This window comes from Mus pahari, chromosome 18, assembly GCF_900095145.1.
Source record: "Mus pahari chromosome 18, PAHARI_EIJ_v1.1, whole genome shotgun sequence".
Lineage (NCBI taxonomy): Eukaryota > Metazoa > Chordata > Mammalia > Rodentia > Muridae > Mus > Mus pahari.
In genome coordinates, this window is record NC_034607.1 from 8,569,651 (window position 1) to 8,585,229 (window position 15,579).

Genomic DNA, 15,579 nt, shown 5'->3' on the forward strand with positions numbered 1-15,579 from the left:
AAGCTTGCAATCCTACCAGCAATGGAGGAGTGTTCCTCTTTCTCCACATCCTTGCCAACATCTGCTGTCACCGGAATTTTTAACCTTAGCCATTCTGACTGGAGTGAGATGGTATCTCAGGGTTGTTTTGATTTGCATTTCCCTGATGATTAAGGATGTTGAATATTTTTTCAGGTGTTTCTTAGCCATTTGGTATTCCTCAGTTGAGAATTCTTTATTTAGCTCTGTACCCCATTTTTTAATGGGGTTATTTGAATTTCTAAGGTCCAGCTTCCTGAGCTCTTTGTATATATTGGATATTAGTCATCTATCAGATTTAGGATTGGTAAAAATCCTTTCCCAATCTGTTGGTGGCCCTTTTGTCTTGTTGACAGTGTCTTTTGCCTTTCAGAAGCTTTGCAATTTTATGAAGTCCCATTTGTCAATTCTTGATTTTACAGCACAAGCCATTGCTATTCTGTTTAGAATTTTTTCCCTGTGCTCTTTGAGGCTTTTCCCCACTTTCTCCTCTATCAATTTCAGTGTCTCTGGTATAAAAGATATTTTAAAGTAACAACAAAAGAAAGAGCCCAATACACTTCACAAATACTGGAATTATCCCAAACAAAACACTTGTGAAGCAAATGCAACGTATTTTTTTAAATTATACATCATAACCCAATTAATTTCATTCCAACAAAGCAAGGATGTTTCAAAAAGTCAAACTAATGGATGTAATAAAGCTGTGATATTCTTAATGGTAAACTAGAGAGGTTCAAGAACCCCCAGGTGATATGCCTCTAATCATGCTTGTGTGAGATTATTTTAACTACATTTATTGATGTTAGAAGACTCATGTTGATTATGGGCAGGACCATCCATGGACATGAGATCCTAGACTGCATAAAATCAAGAAAGCAAGGAGAGCAGAAGCCTGTCTTTGTACTTGCCCCTTTCCTCTTACTGGATGTGTGGTATTCTGTGTTTTGAAGACTTTTTTTTCTACATAAGCAAGTATGTTTTTAAAACAAAATTTTAAAAAGTTTTAAAAGGTCATATTGAAGGGTTTAAAGAATCCTACCTGATGAAATGAAATAACCAGGTTCAGTCATTTATTTTTTGCCACATTTAGATATGAAATCATAAGACCTCAACAATCACACAGACATTTGCATATAGAAATGAAAACATCCACACACACATACATACTTGCATACACACACACACACAATTTCACAAAACACACAACACTCACAAGTGAACAAAATTTGAAATGTGATTAAAAATTGAAAACAAAATACTCAGATGATGTGCAATTATAAAAAAGCATCAGTGACAGAGCAGCACACTCTTTATCAACAGTTGATAAACACTAGTTCATAAACTACAAATGACAGTAGTTTTCACTCTCTATTAAGGACACTTCTCTTTGCAGAATCCACTGCAGAAAACCTTAACCAATCAAATTGCACAGTGGTGGAGTCGAGTCTCACACCTAAGGCTCAGAGAATACTAATCAGAGAAAAAGCTCTGGGGAGTTGAAAATTAAAAGAAAGAAATGAAACAACATAAAGGCTTGAATCCACAAACTCCAAATACTGCCCAGTTAAATTTAGTGAAGAACAGTATGACAGGGAAGCTAATTAATTTATGATGATATTGCAAAACATAAAGCCATGCAGGATGCATTTTGGCAATCTCTAATAAAACTCTAAAATATGATCCAGTGAACACAGCAAGCAACTGGAACTATGAATGTGAAACATGAAAGCAGGTTCTATGGTAAGATGGCAGTATGTAAGACTGCAGTGGCTACTGACACATCTAAGTCTTAGTCTTGGAAATATATGGGAAATTGAGGGCTTGCCAGCAATGCTAATAATTAAAAATGATCAGGTTTAAATATAGAAAAGCATACCTTACTACTGACTAAAAAACCCAAATCAAATGCATTTCCTCATCTGTCCATGATTAAGAAGAATGAGGCTGTATTTTGCCTAAACTTTAGACACTAAAGCAAATGTCAAGGGAGGAGTAACATTATTTGCAAACTCACTTTTTACTGACTACCAAGCACCGAATAAAGGCTGTCACTCTGGAAGGTTTAGACACTGAGTGAAGATGCATGGTAATCTTAAATGTTTTCGAGATTCTGGGCAGTGACTGGTGTCTATGTACAAAGAACAAGGAAAAGACATTACAGATCTCTTCGGGGATATTTTAACTCAAATTTTAATCATAAATTACAATGAAGTAAACAGGCAATAAGTATGAAAGAACATTACAGAGAACATGGAAGTGCTAGAAGAGAAGAAATAGAAGGGGGAAATCATACATTTTTTTTATGTGTAAAGTGTCCCTTTAGATAGTGGCTGAATTTGACTCTACGTTTTCATTAAGCCATGTAACAACTTTAAGCAAAAGATATATTTAAAAATCATTTTGACAATTTTGAATATAAGCACAGTATAAAAAATGCCATACCTTCAATATAAAAGATAAATCATTTATATACATTCAGGCAGTATGACTCATGAAGCACATACTAAGTGGTCTTTAGCAGCATCTAAAGGATATAGGACTAGCTGAATCATTTAAGAGGGTCGTTACAAGCAATTAATAGAAAGTGTTTAAAACTTAATAACGTTGTGAAACAACCCATTCAACAAAAGATGGATTGGGAGAGCTTAAGTCAACTAGATATTCATTTCATTAATTATGTTTGCATTATCTTATTAAAGAAAAAATGAAATTTGATATTATCAGAAAAACTAGCAGAACTTTCAATTGCTACTCACAAAATATTAACTCTGCATGTTTTTGTCGTAATATTTATATCTTCATAATCCTAACCCTGGCATTCTGATTCATGTTTGATATAGATGAAATCTATAAATAGAAAGCAGCAATATAAGAGAGAGTACATAGCAATAAAGAACCTTTCATAAAAATGAAATTAGATCTCTATTTTCTTTTCAAATTTCCCTTTCTAAAGACACAGAAGTAGACCTGTCAAGAAAGAAATTCTCTAGTCTTTGCAAATATATATCATGAACGTCAGTCAAGTATTTTAGTTTATGTATCATCCTAAATAAAGGCATGGTGGGCACAATAGGAATACATTGACACCAACAAGGCATCTCTTTCCTAATATTGTTAAAGAATTGTCACACAGAGTTGCTTCTACATATATTCTATCTATGTGTTTATCACCTTTCAGGCCCAAGTACTGTTTACTTCAAGGAGAACTTTCTCATTGATTAGTTTAAACCATGGCATCGTTCTCTAACTCTGTAGGTCATCTGTGCTTACTGAAGGAAGGGTAAGTTTAAAGTGAATAATTATTTCAGTTCTGACAATTTTGTGAAAGGGTACAATAGATGAGAGTGGAGAAATCCTGAGAATGTGATAGGTGACAGCATTTTCATGAGGGGTTAGAGCACTAAAGAATGCAATTGTGTTAAGAGAGTAAGTTTGTGCTCTCCACCACTGGCAGCTATGGTTCCTAGCAGTGACACATGAGGAATGAACACTTGAAAAGAGACATGAACCACATGTATAGACACGTGTCAACCATTACACATTAAAAGTTGAATTGAGATATAAAACTTGTATTCAAGGCAATTCTCCTACTGTGAAAGGTGGTGCAGTCAACTGAGGGCAACTGTGGCCACAGAAAGAACAGACCCTTCTAGAAAACATGCAAGCCCCTACTACCAGGGAAACAAGTAGGATAACTGCAGATCTTCAGATCTCCTTCTGCTTCTCCAATTCCAATGTTCCAATCTTATCCCCAGCACTGCAAAATACCTGCTACTACCTCCCTCCCTGTGCATCTTGCAGACACCAAGGAGTTTCCCCTCCCTCCCCTAATTCCTTGGGGTTTTTTTTTTTTTTCAGCCTGCACTCATTAAGAATCCATAGATTCCTATGGCCAAGGAAGCAAGTAGGTTAAATGTATATCTTCACATCTCCCTCTGTTTATCCAAATTTAGTCTCCCTATCTCTTCCTAGACCTGCGACAGGTCTCTTCCTAGACCGATGCAGCCTCCCTTCTCCCTTGACACAGTCTCCAGTAGATCATTACGATCTTTCTTTCTAAACTTCCTTCTACAACCCACTCCATTGTCCTGGACTCTACAATTCCAGCAGGCACTCTCTGGGGCCCAAAGGCCAGGTTTTCCAGGAAAACAAGAGGGCTAACGGCTCATAATCATATCTCCCTCCATTCCTCCATGACTTCCAATGCCTCAATCCCATTCCCATTTCGACAGCAGACCTCCTGCTATGTCCTCCCTTCCCTCTCACTTCCATTCCAAGAGAGCTAAACAGTTCATAGTGGAAGACCCTGTTTTCCTCCCTCCTGTGAACCCCATGAATGCCTTCCATCCCATCCCCATTTCTAAGTTTCACCTCCTAGTACCCAGAAACACATTTTACCTGGAAACCCAGTGACTACATGTATCAGAACCCCAGAAGAATCATCTACTTTGCAATGCACAGCCTCAATGCTGTACTAAAAATCAGAGAGGAAACAGAAAACAAGAATAAAATAGACACTCAAAAAAGACAAGATTTATCAGCACATAGATTTACACACTTCCCAAACCTAGTTGCCTAGATACCAATGTAAAAACAGAATAAGATCCAGGATAATATGTCTCTACTAGAGCCCAGAAACCTTAGGATGGCAGATCCTGATTATTTCAACATACCTGAAACATGCACACACACACACACACAGAGAGAGAGAGAGAGAGAGAGAGAGAGAGAGAGAGAGAGAGAGAGAGAGAGAGAGAGAGAGAGAGAGAGGAGAGAGGAGAGAGGAGAGAGGAGAGAGAGAGATTTGAAAACAGCAGTAATCAATATGGTAGAGATCCTTAAAAAGGGGTTGAATAAATCTCTTTTAAAAATTGATGAAAATACAGTGTAGGAAAATTGTGGTAGTTTCAGTAGGAATGTTCTCAATAAACTCATATATTTAAATGCTTGATCAATTTGACATGGTACTACCTTGCATAGATTAGGGGCCATGGCCTTGTTGGAGGCTGTTTGTCATTCAGGAGGCCTTTGGAGTTTCAAATGTTCAAGCCAGGCCCAGTGTCTTCTATATCTTTCTCCTAAGAAGCTTGTAAGTTACCATAGTTCCCCATGTAATATTGAGGCTTTTGTCTTTCACTATTTATTTTAATGCTAAGGACTTACCTCTAAGATTTGAAGTCTGCCAGAATGCTAAGGGACCCTTGTCCCAATTAATTCTGCTTGATAAATAGAGATGCCAGCAGGCAAGAGATGGGGAGAAGACACATAGGCAAGGTTTAGGTTTCACTGACTTGGGACCACAGAAGGAAGTAAGAGGTAAGTGGGGAGTGTTTAGAACTTTAATGTAATGTCTCCAGTTTTGTTTAAATCTAGGAAACTCCAACATGATAAAAATATTTTGAAACAAACAAATAATAATAGTTTTTCTTAGCTCAATGAAAACATTTTTTTTTATTTCCTGCAAAATACTTTTTATACTCTATCAGACTTTTCCATCCCTCCAATTCTGTTTTATTTTCCCATGGATCTTTCATATTATGACAATGAAGTATCAAATCAGAGCCACGTGTCTATGAAGTATCCAGACTCACTAATAATGTCAGAAATAAGTAATTCTTATTTTCCAAAAGTGTTTATAAAGATAGTAGAATAGAGGCAAGCAATTCTCTATTAAGGCATTATAAATCAGAAAAAAACAGGAAACAACTCCATGTAATAAAAAACATGAGAAATGCAAGGGTGCATGGCAGTAAAATGTAGAATAATAATAATAATAATAAAACCACTAGATAAAATACACAAGTATTGCTTAATACAGATATAATGGGAAAAATCAAACTGTGACCAGAAGTGCTACACCAAAAGGTGGACAAAAGGGAAATTCTCTCCACAGATCTTGCTTTAATGTGGGGAGAAAAATAACACAAAATTAAATAGTGGATTACTGTCCCATCAAGGAGATTCTGAGAAATTACTCAAGGGTGCTATCCCATGTTACTCTGTTAAATATTCTGATGAGAAAAAAGCAGAACACACATGCACGCATGCACACACACACACACACACACACACACACACACAAACAAAAAACTCTGCACTCAAAAACTCTGCTGAGAACAATAGCCAGTGATGCAGAACTACTTCTGGCCTCAAAACATTACAAGCCCCGCCCTCTAGCCAATAAAAGTGGGAGACTCTGAGAAGCATAGAGAAAGGCACAGGAGCCTGCACAACAGTGACCTGATTTGAAAGCCTATGAAAAAGGTAGCGGTTGCCTGTACTTGGGATATGTACTATTAGCTGGGCTCCCTTGTCTGACCTCAGTGGGAGAGGAAATGCCTAGCCTCCCAGAGACTTGATGTGACAGGGTGTAGGAAGGGAGATACAAAGGGGGGCCATGCATGCTCAGAGGAGAAGAGGAGGAGGAAGCAGAGAAGATCTATGGGAGGAAGTAAACAGGACAAGGGCAGTAAGCCAGATAAGTAGTGATTAAGTGTTAAAGAAAAAAAAAATGTATTAATGCCAAGAATGTGGATTGTAAGAACAAGTTCCATGGTAAGATGACAGTATTTGCAATGCTAAGATTGCAGTGGCTAGTGACATTTCAGAGACTTGAGGATCCACATAGATCCAGGTATTTTCTAGATCCTGGCCACTGATTGGTAAAGACCAACAAACAGGACATTTCATTTCCCTGTGGGGATGTCTTAACTCAAAGTTTAGTCATAACGGCAATGAAAAGCAGGCAGTAAACTTGAAAGAGAACATTAGAGAGTACATGGGAGGACTTGAAGGGAGGAAAGAGAAGGGAATGATAGAAAAAAATGTATGATGTAATAGATCAATGAGGATAATGGTTCTCCATTGTCACTGATAAAATTTTAAAGCAAATTTTATATTTAAAAGGGTTTTTTTGAATTTTTAATGCATACACAGTATACAAAATTAGACACAAGTTTAATGTACTAAGTAAGACATTTATGTGTTCCAAAATAAAGAAGAATGTATCTTTAAGTGGTCATTAGCAGTGTCTAAAGGATGTAGGGATGTAGTGACTAATTTAGAAGGGATATATGTGCAATAAGCAGTGGGTGTTTAAACCTTAATGAAAATAGGAAACAACGCATCTAACAAAAGATGGAGTGTGAATAGCATAGGTATGCAATTCATTGTGTTTGTATTTTTGTATTGAAGGGGAAAATTAAAAATAAATTCAAGTTTAATGGAAAATATTGGTAAATTTTGCCATTGCTCTTCACAAAATGCTACTTCTAAGGCTTTGGTATAATTATATCTGTATAATCACAACCCTGGCACCCTAACTTACATCCAGTACAGATGTAAGCAATAAACAGAAAGTAGCAAAATAAGAGATGATACACAGCAAAAAATATAGAAACTGAATATTTTTCCCTCACAATTTCCTTCTGAGTACAGGGGACTGGACCTGTGCAGAAAGAACCTAGGAATTCTCTGTCCTTTGCAGGTCCATCAGGCATATCAGTCAGGTGATTTAGAGGCAAAGTGTGCACAATGATATGACAACGACCTCACATGGCAACTCTTCCATTATTTTGTAAATGAATTTGTCAACCAGNNTTTCTTTAGCATCTATTCTATGAATGTGTTGGTTACCCCTGANTTCCATACATGNCTGAATTCAACCAGGACTTTTTCTTTGCTTAGTTTCAGCATGACTCCTTTACCAGTGATGTTTTTTCTCCTAACTCTGCTGTTACCATCAATGCACACTAATGGAAGGGTGAGTGTTACATAATATTTATCTCAAATCTACCTGACAATTTTGGAAAATAGTACATTACATAAGAATACAGAAATCCTGATAGTATGGTGGGTTGCAGTGTTCTCATTTGTGTCTTGGAGCATATGACAGGCCTACAGAGATAGAGACTAAGGTTTCACTCTCTAGCTTTGTCAGCTATGATACCCACTAATGGCACGTGGGGACTGGACACTTGAAGAGGCAGATGTGCTACAAATATATGACACTTGTAGGCATCAAAGTTGCACATTATTGGGCTTGAGAGGCATGCCAGTGAGTAAAGCATTAAGAGGTGAGTTCTATTGAGCTCATCTTCAGTTGCAATCATACCACTGTGAAATGTGAGTCAGAAGCAGAAGAATCCAGCCGGAAATGAAGGACCCTTTCTGAAATAAAGTTGAATATAAGAACCAACAGCCAAAATTATCTGCTAATCACGATAGCATGTGAAATTTGTCTAAATCTCAAGAGACAACCCCTTCTTCCTCTGTAGCATGCACCTGGCTCCTAATCAAATGCAGTGACATGTTGTTCACTCATATTGAACAGTTTTCATGATTAGTTTAGCTTCTGTTTATTTATTTGATTATTTATTACTTATTTTTTCATTGATTGATTCAGAACCTCATATCATGCCAACAATCATGTTCATCTCCCAGTCTTCCATTGTTTGTCTCCTTCTCCCATGATCTCCCCCTGCCCCTAGAAAGGAAAAACAGTCCATTTTTTACGGTCCATATATTTACTGGAGCATAGTCAAATTCGGAATGGCCAACCCCAAAGGAAGGATGTCTTTCTCTGCCTCCATCCAAGCCAGAAGCCATCAACTGAGAAGTGTTGTGAGTTGGCCTGGGAGAGTGGAGCCAGTTCTCCCTTGCCTATGCCCTACTCTATACCTCAGTGCTGTGGGCTTCTAAGTGGTAGGCTAGCTCTCCCATAGGTATTAACATGGCTTCAGGCAACAGTCCTGATCATGGGAATTCACATGGGCTTTGGTGGTAACCCAGGCTGCAGACATCAACAGTAGTTGCTCAGTCCCACAGAGTTAGTTGTTTCATCTGGTATTCTGTATAAGCTGGAATCCTGAAGAAATTCTCAAAAGTAAGCACAAGCAGGCAACCTAGAGTGAGTCTTCCTTCATCCAATGTCCTTCTGTAGTCATTGAGCAGAAGGTGTGGTCCAGATTAAAGATGTGTGCCATCACATCTGGATTTGGATCTTGCTTTGTCCCAGGATGACCTTGAATTTAGAGATCTGCTTGCTTCAGTCTTCTGGGATTAAAGGCATGTACTACCTTGCCTGGGCCTAAGATTTTCATGTCCATTATACCTCGAGATCTACATGTCAAGTTTCAGGTCAAAAGCCTGTGTCTTCCATTCTGAAGATCTGGATCACAGGTGTGCCCTTTATTTCTGGATTGTAGTTCATTCCAGATATAGGAAAGTTGACAACCAGGAAAAGCCATCACAAGTGACATCCTGGCCTACAGTGGTTCTTCGAGGATGCCCAATCCAGAAAGAAAACTTTTCCTCATTTCCCAGAGCCAAGGGAAACCTGCAGCTAGTCATCAAGTTCTGGTGCTGAGTCTGTGTCTGCATAAGCTTTACATCATTGTGCCAACCCTATTGGGCAATGGCAGCATGTGCATCATTGTCGTCTCTCTCTCTCTCTCTCTTCTTAACACCATCATGTCTCTACATCCACCTTTCTGCATACCTCATACACTGCTGTTTTTCTATTTTTCCTACATCTCCAGCACAGGTTTGTTTTTATAGTGGAGATAGGCTGGCTCCATCCCGCCCTCAAAAGGAACCCTTAAGATGTTATCTTTTATATATTATTATCAATATTTTTAAATGTCTGCCTTCCTAATAAAAGTTCCACTAATTCCCCTTACAAACAACATCTCTTCAGAAGAGTTCTTAATACAAAACAAGATAGTATATGTGTAGAAAATCATTATTACCATTTCTATCAGAAAATCACATTTGGAGTTTTGAAATAAATTATCTTTATATTTCATTTGAGTTAGATATGAGGAATTGAATGTGTATGAAAATGTTTGCTTGGATAAATCACAGGGATTCTGTACTACAAATGTCTACCATGTGAATTCTTTCTATAAAGAATTGATAAATGTCTTAGGCCTATTTCTTCAAGCACACACAAATGGTCCCTGTTCCTGGGAACATATCCAAAGATAGATATGGACATATTTCTGTGCACTATGGTCAGGTCTCTGAGGATATAACTAAAAAAAATTAAAATTAATTAATCCTCTGTCATGATAGAAGGAATAACTGTTTAACTCATCTTGAAATATCAGAGAAAATATATAATGATTCTGTGATTGTTTACACATGCTTAAAGTATTTCTCTAACCCATAAAGCATCTCACTACTGTGGAAATTCAACCTTCCTTAGATCTTGTTCAGACAATTCACAAGCATTGTCCTATCCTGCACTTGATTTCCATATACACATATCTATAAGGCAAAGCATTAACTTGAAACAGTACTAATAGCTCATCAGATGAATTTCTATCACTACACTGAACAAATAAGAAAGAGTTGTTTACTAGATCACTGTAATCGCCCCAAATAAAATTTTATTTTTCTGCTAATATCTGAAAGTTCTGTGTTGAGTAACCATGGATAACTTGTTCTAAGTCTGAAAATTAGTATTTGTGGAGTACTGAGTGGGATACTGGCTCTTGCATTAGCCTAGCCCACTCTAACTTCAATGACATGGAAGCGAGTAAGAGGCAAGTAATCTCTGCAAAGTCTAGATAAATTATGAGCTTACAGCCTCTTTTCATCTTACTGTATCTTGTGTAAATACAAATGGGTAGGTTTTATGTTTATGTTTCTTATTGAAAACTTGTCCTAAATAATTTCCTCTCACTCAGGTACTGACACAGACTCAAAATGAATCCACCATATCTTCTACTCATAAGACAAATCAGAAGGCTGTCTTGGACAAGACTGATCACCAAGGCAAAGAAAATAAACAGGCCCCAGAGAAGGTACTCTGTGCCTCCATTGAAGTTGAAGACTTGGTCACTGCTCATCAACACAAGTTAATCCTGTCTAAAAACAAGATGTCCCAGAGCAACTGTTGCACTCAGAAGCATCAAGTGGACCCAGTTAACTTGAATCATATGGCCAGTAGACTTCAAGGGACCAAAGTTAGGCACCAAGAAGACAGTTCTAAACACAAAGTCACCATTTGTTTGGATGAATTCTTGGATTTAGTGCAAAAGACCTTGGCTTCCCATTAAATTTAACTACAAGTCTCCTGGTGTCCAACATGCTTTGGCTTTTAGTATTCTCTTTTTAAAAGTCCTATTACCTCTCTTATTAACCACCCAAACAAAGATCAGGACTGTTATTGAACACAATAAACTTTCTTCTCCCTCCAATTAAATACTAAAAAACGACCAGAGACAGCAAAGAAAGGGTTCTGAAATAGCAGTGGAAGGAGCACACAGATAGAAATTATCATGACGGTAGAACTAAGAGACTAGACTTCCTTTCTTTAAATGCACATGTTACTTCATGGCAAGATTCCTAGTAAAGTCATCATGGGCTCCTCACTCTTCCTCACTGTAGTCTGATCAGATGGGAATGAAAATGTCATATGCTTTGAACTATAAAGCTTTGAAGTTATAAAGTACTAAGTATATTGATTTTTTCCCATTGTTCACAATCACATTTCACTCTCCATTACCTCTTTCTCCCATGAACTGTAAGTCATCTTCTCAATAAATCTCTCTCCTGCTTTTATTGTTTTGTTTCCTTGTTTGTTCAATTGTTTGCTTTTTTTGTTTTGTTGTTGGGAAGTTCACTAGGTATAACACATGGTTGTTGTGGATAGCCCTGGGGAATTATATTTGATGTTAATTCTGTTCTCCTGTGATTGGCTGTGAACAAGGAATGAGTCAGTACTCAGGTGATTTCTGTAAACCTGCTTCCCACCTTAATTTGCAAAATAAATGAGAGCTGATGATTGAGCAGATAAAAGGGAAGATGGAGCAGAAGGTGAGGGAGAGAGAGAAGGGTAGAATGGAAGAGGGAGAGGATGCAGAGGAAGAGGAAGAAGAAGAAAAGTGAAGCAGAAGCACGTGGCCTGGAGAAACCTCAAGTTCTAAGCTGTGGAAAATGGTAGTATAGCAGTGGATCTGTCCAATCTGGCCGCGAAGCATGTAATCATATTAACTGTGGTGTGTTCTCATTGCTGGAGCATATTTGGGAGATTTACCTCAACACATGGTCATATGTATGAAGTGATCCCAGGAACAAGACAAATAACCAGTGGATAAACCACTGAAGTAAATGACTCCCCCTGCTCCAGCAGCTATCCAATGCCAATGCCATCCTACAGAGAGCCTTTGTCTTATAAGACCCTCTCTCATCTATGACTGAATGGAGACAAACTCAGTCTTGCAGACTTATGTTCATTTCTTCACATGGAAAAGAAGAGCAAGGCTGAGCTGGGTGTTCACATTCATTCAAGTCAGTTAAATTCTTAAAAAATCAGATAAGGGGCTGCTAAAGTACTTGTTACTGGAGACAGGCCTTTGTAAATAGAACAGCCTTCACATTTAGATTTCAAATGGCTGCTCCTTCACAAACAACTACTCTGGGGCCCTGGTAAACAAATACTGCTCCTAAAACTTCACTAGGCATATCTTTTAGAGCAGTTGAATGTCAGGTTTGAAAGTGTGACAGTCTCTTCAGAGACTGACACTCTTTGATATTTTTATCCTGGAAGGTCCTCAAATCAAATATAGGATTCAAAGTCTAGTACTGTGTCTCTTAGAGCCATTGATGGTGAAGCCATGCTATTTGAATTTGTTATTCTTTATATCATGTGCCCCATTTGTAGACAAAAATTGGCCATGATGTTTTGACTTTTTAAGTTGATTGATAGTTATGTACTTGGCCAAGCTGAGTAGAATCTACCAAGCTTCATTATACAGGAGAAGACTTTGTACTGTGATTTCTCTACTTTAAATTGTAACTTCATATGCATTTTACAATTCTTAACATAGATATTTATATGTTATGTTATGACAGGAAATAAATTGGGAAAATAAAAATCACAGATTTTAAATCTGCTAATAGTAGCTTTGTTCAAATAAATATGAAGCAATATACATTATCAGTAAGATTATGTTACGTAGAAGATAGTTCTCATTCTAAAACATTCTGTTCAGAATGCAAAAATCTTTGCCATTTATATAAATACAATTCTTCCTCTCTACCTTCTAGAGAAATAACAGCAATCTAATCTGTAGCACTATTTTTATTAAAACTGTGTAATTTTCCTGTCTTCCCTGAAGGCATAACTACATCAAGTTTCTCACTTGAAAAGATACCATTTTCTGTTCCAGTATAGATTCTCTGTTGCTTAAACTAAATTTCATTTTATTTGCTAAAATTCTGCACCAATGGGATTTATTGTGATTGTTGGGTTATTTATTTTCATGTTGATTCTTTTTGATTGCAAAAAAAAAAAAAAAAAAACCATCTGTCACTTTTTATTCTCACCAGAACAAATATCCAAAAACAGTTTAGAGAAAATAAATTCATCTTTCTTTGGGATCAGTGTTTCAGAACCTTCAAACCAAATCTGTTCTTCTAGCCCACATTAGTTCCTACTGATGATAATGACATGATCTAGGAGAGCTGTTAATCATACACTAAAAGAAAACCTAAAACATGGTCAGTGGCTGCTGAGGGAGAATAAGTGTCCTCTAATGGAGAGATTCTGGTGAGTTTATTCACATTCATGTTGTTAGCCCTGAACACGTGTCCATAGAATCAATGCTAAAGGAACTCAATAAATTGTATGTTCATTGAAGAAAGCAGAGTTTATGAATTTGAGACGGGAGATACTGGGGAATTTGAAGGGGCAGAAATGAGGTAAAAGCTCATGTATGAAGCTATCAAAACTATTTTAAATCAACAACAAAGGAAACAGCCAAATGCACCTGACAAGTAGTAGGATTTTTTCTGAACAAAATACTTATAAGCCAAATTAAAGAACAGATTTTAAAAATTATACATCATGATCCAGTAGGTTTCATTCTAAACAAACAAGGACATGCTAACATGTCTGAACTAATGGATGCAAGGAAGCTGGGATAGTCAGTGTTCATTGTCTACTTGACCCTCTGGAATGTCTAGGCATGCCTGTGTAGTATTATTTTAACTACATTAATGTTGGAAGACTCATTTTGATTATTGGCAGAACTGTCCATGGACATCAGATCCTGGACTGCAAAAAATGGAGAAAGCAAGCTGAGCAGAAGCTTGCCTGTGAACTTGCCCCTTTCCTCTTAGTGGATGTGTTATATTTCATATTTTAAGGATTTTTTCAACTTAAAAATGTATATATTTTAAAAGAATTAAAACAAATAGAACTGGACATATTAAAGGTTTTAAAGAGTTAATTCAACATGATAGAATGAATTACCCAGGTTTGTTCCCATGTTATTCTGTACATTTGGGTAAAAAAAACACAAAACACCAAAAGTCACATAGACATTGGTACTCAAACATGGACATATGCACAAACAGACACAGGCGCGCGCGCGCGCACACACACACACACACACACACACACAGAGAGAGAGGGGGGGGAGGGAGAGGGAGAGACAGAGACAGAGACAGAGAAAGAGAAAGAGAGACAGAGAGACAGACACAGAGAGATTATAAACATAATAAAAAAGCTCTCAAGAACAGGACAGCATATTCCCTAACAATCTATAAACATTAGTTCTTACACCTTTAAATAGGAGTATTCTTCACCATTCAGCCAGGAAACTTCCCTTTGCACAGAAACCACTACAGAAAAATACCACAAACAAAAATGTAGAACAATGGAGCCCACTTCCACACCTAAGACTCAGGCAATATTACTTGGAGAAAATGTCATAGGGAATTTAAAATTAAAAGACTGAAATGAAGTAGCATACATGGTTTGATGAGTGAACTCCAAATACTGCCATGCTAAATGCTGTGAAAAATGTAATACAGTGAGAAAGCTAATTGATTTATGATGATATTGCAAAACACAAAGCCATTTGTGAATACTTTTGACAATTTCTAATGAAACCTAGCATGTAGTCCTAATCTATGACGCAATAAGCAGTTTTCTTTGAAAACACTAAAGCTTCTATGTGGATACGTGTAATATCTTGGTTCACAACTGACAAAATGTCTAGGCAGTCCGGATATCTTTCAAGTGCCAAGTGGTTCAATGAGTAGTGCTTAGTCTATACAATTGAATGTTATTCAGTACTAAACCAAATATAGTGCTCATGCTAAGGAAATACACAGAGTATTACTGGGACATGATTAAATAAAAGATTACAGTCTGTTGAAGTGACATAGTACATTATATTCAACATTGGGAAAAACTGTGGAAATGGGAAACAATTTGGAACAATGAAACGGGAGGAAAAATAAGGGAGAACTTATGGCACTTTAAAGGCAATGAAAACATGTTTCCTGATACTTGACTGGAGGATACGATTAACACACATATCAAAAACCATACACTGCATAACACTGGAAGTGAATATCTATTGTAAAAATAAGGGCTTTAGGTGACAGTAGGTGAATACAGACTCATTGATTACACCAACTATAGAATTTGGTGAAAAATACTGATGATGAAGTAGGACCATTTATTGGTGGGAAGGGGCAAATAGGAATGATTATGTTAAGACTTTTTTGTTTGTTTGTTTGTTTGTTTGTTTGTTTTTC

The 15,579-nt window shown here is 37.1% G+C and overlaps 1 protein-coding gene across 1 annotated transcript; it reads left to right on the forward strand.

Annotated features, from left to right (window-relative positions):
- Positions 1 to 6,135: 6,135 nt before the first annotated feature.
- Positions 6,136 to 11,582, forward strand: LOC110336077 (exocrine gland-secreted peptide 1-like). Its single transcript, XM_021218490.1, has 3 exons — positions 6,136 to 6,285; positions 7,708 to 7,783; positions 10,713 to 11,582. The coding sequence occupies exons 2-3, from the start codon at positions 7,715 to 7,717 to the stop codon at positions 11,082 to 11,084; spliced, it is 441 nt and encodes a 146-aa protein (XP_021074149.1). The 5' UTR covers positions 6,136 to 6,285; positions 7,708 to 7,714; the 3' UTR covers positions 11,085 to 11,582.
- The last annotated feature ends 3,997 nt before the right edge of the window (positions 11,583 to 15,579 follow it).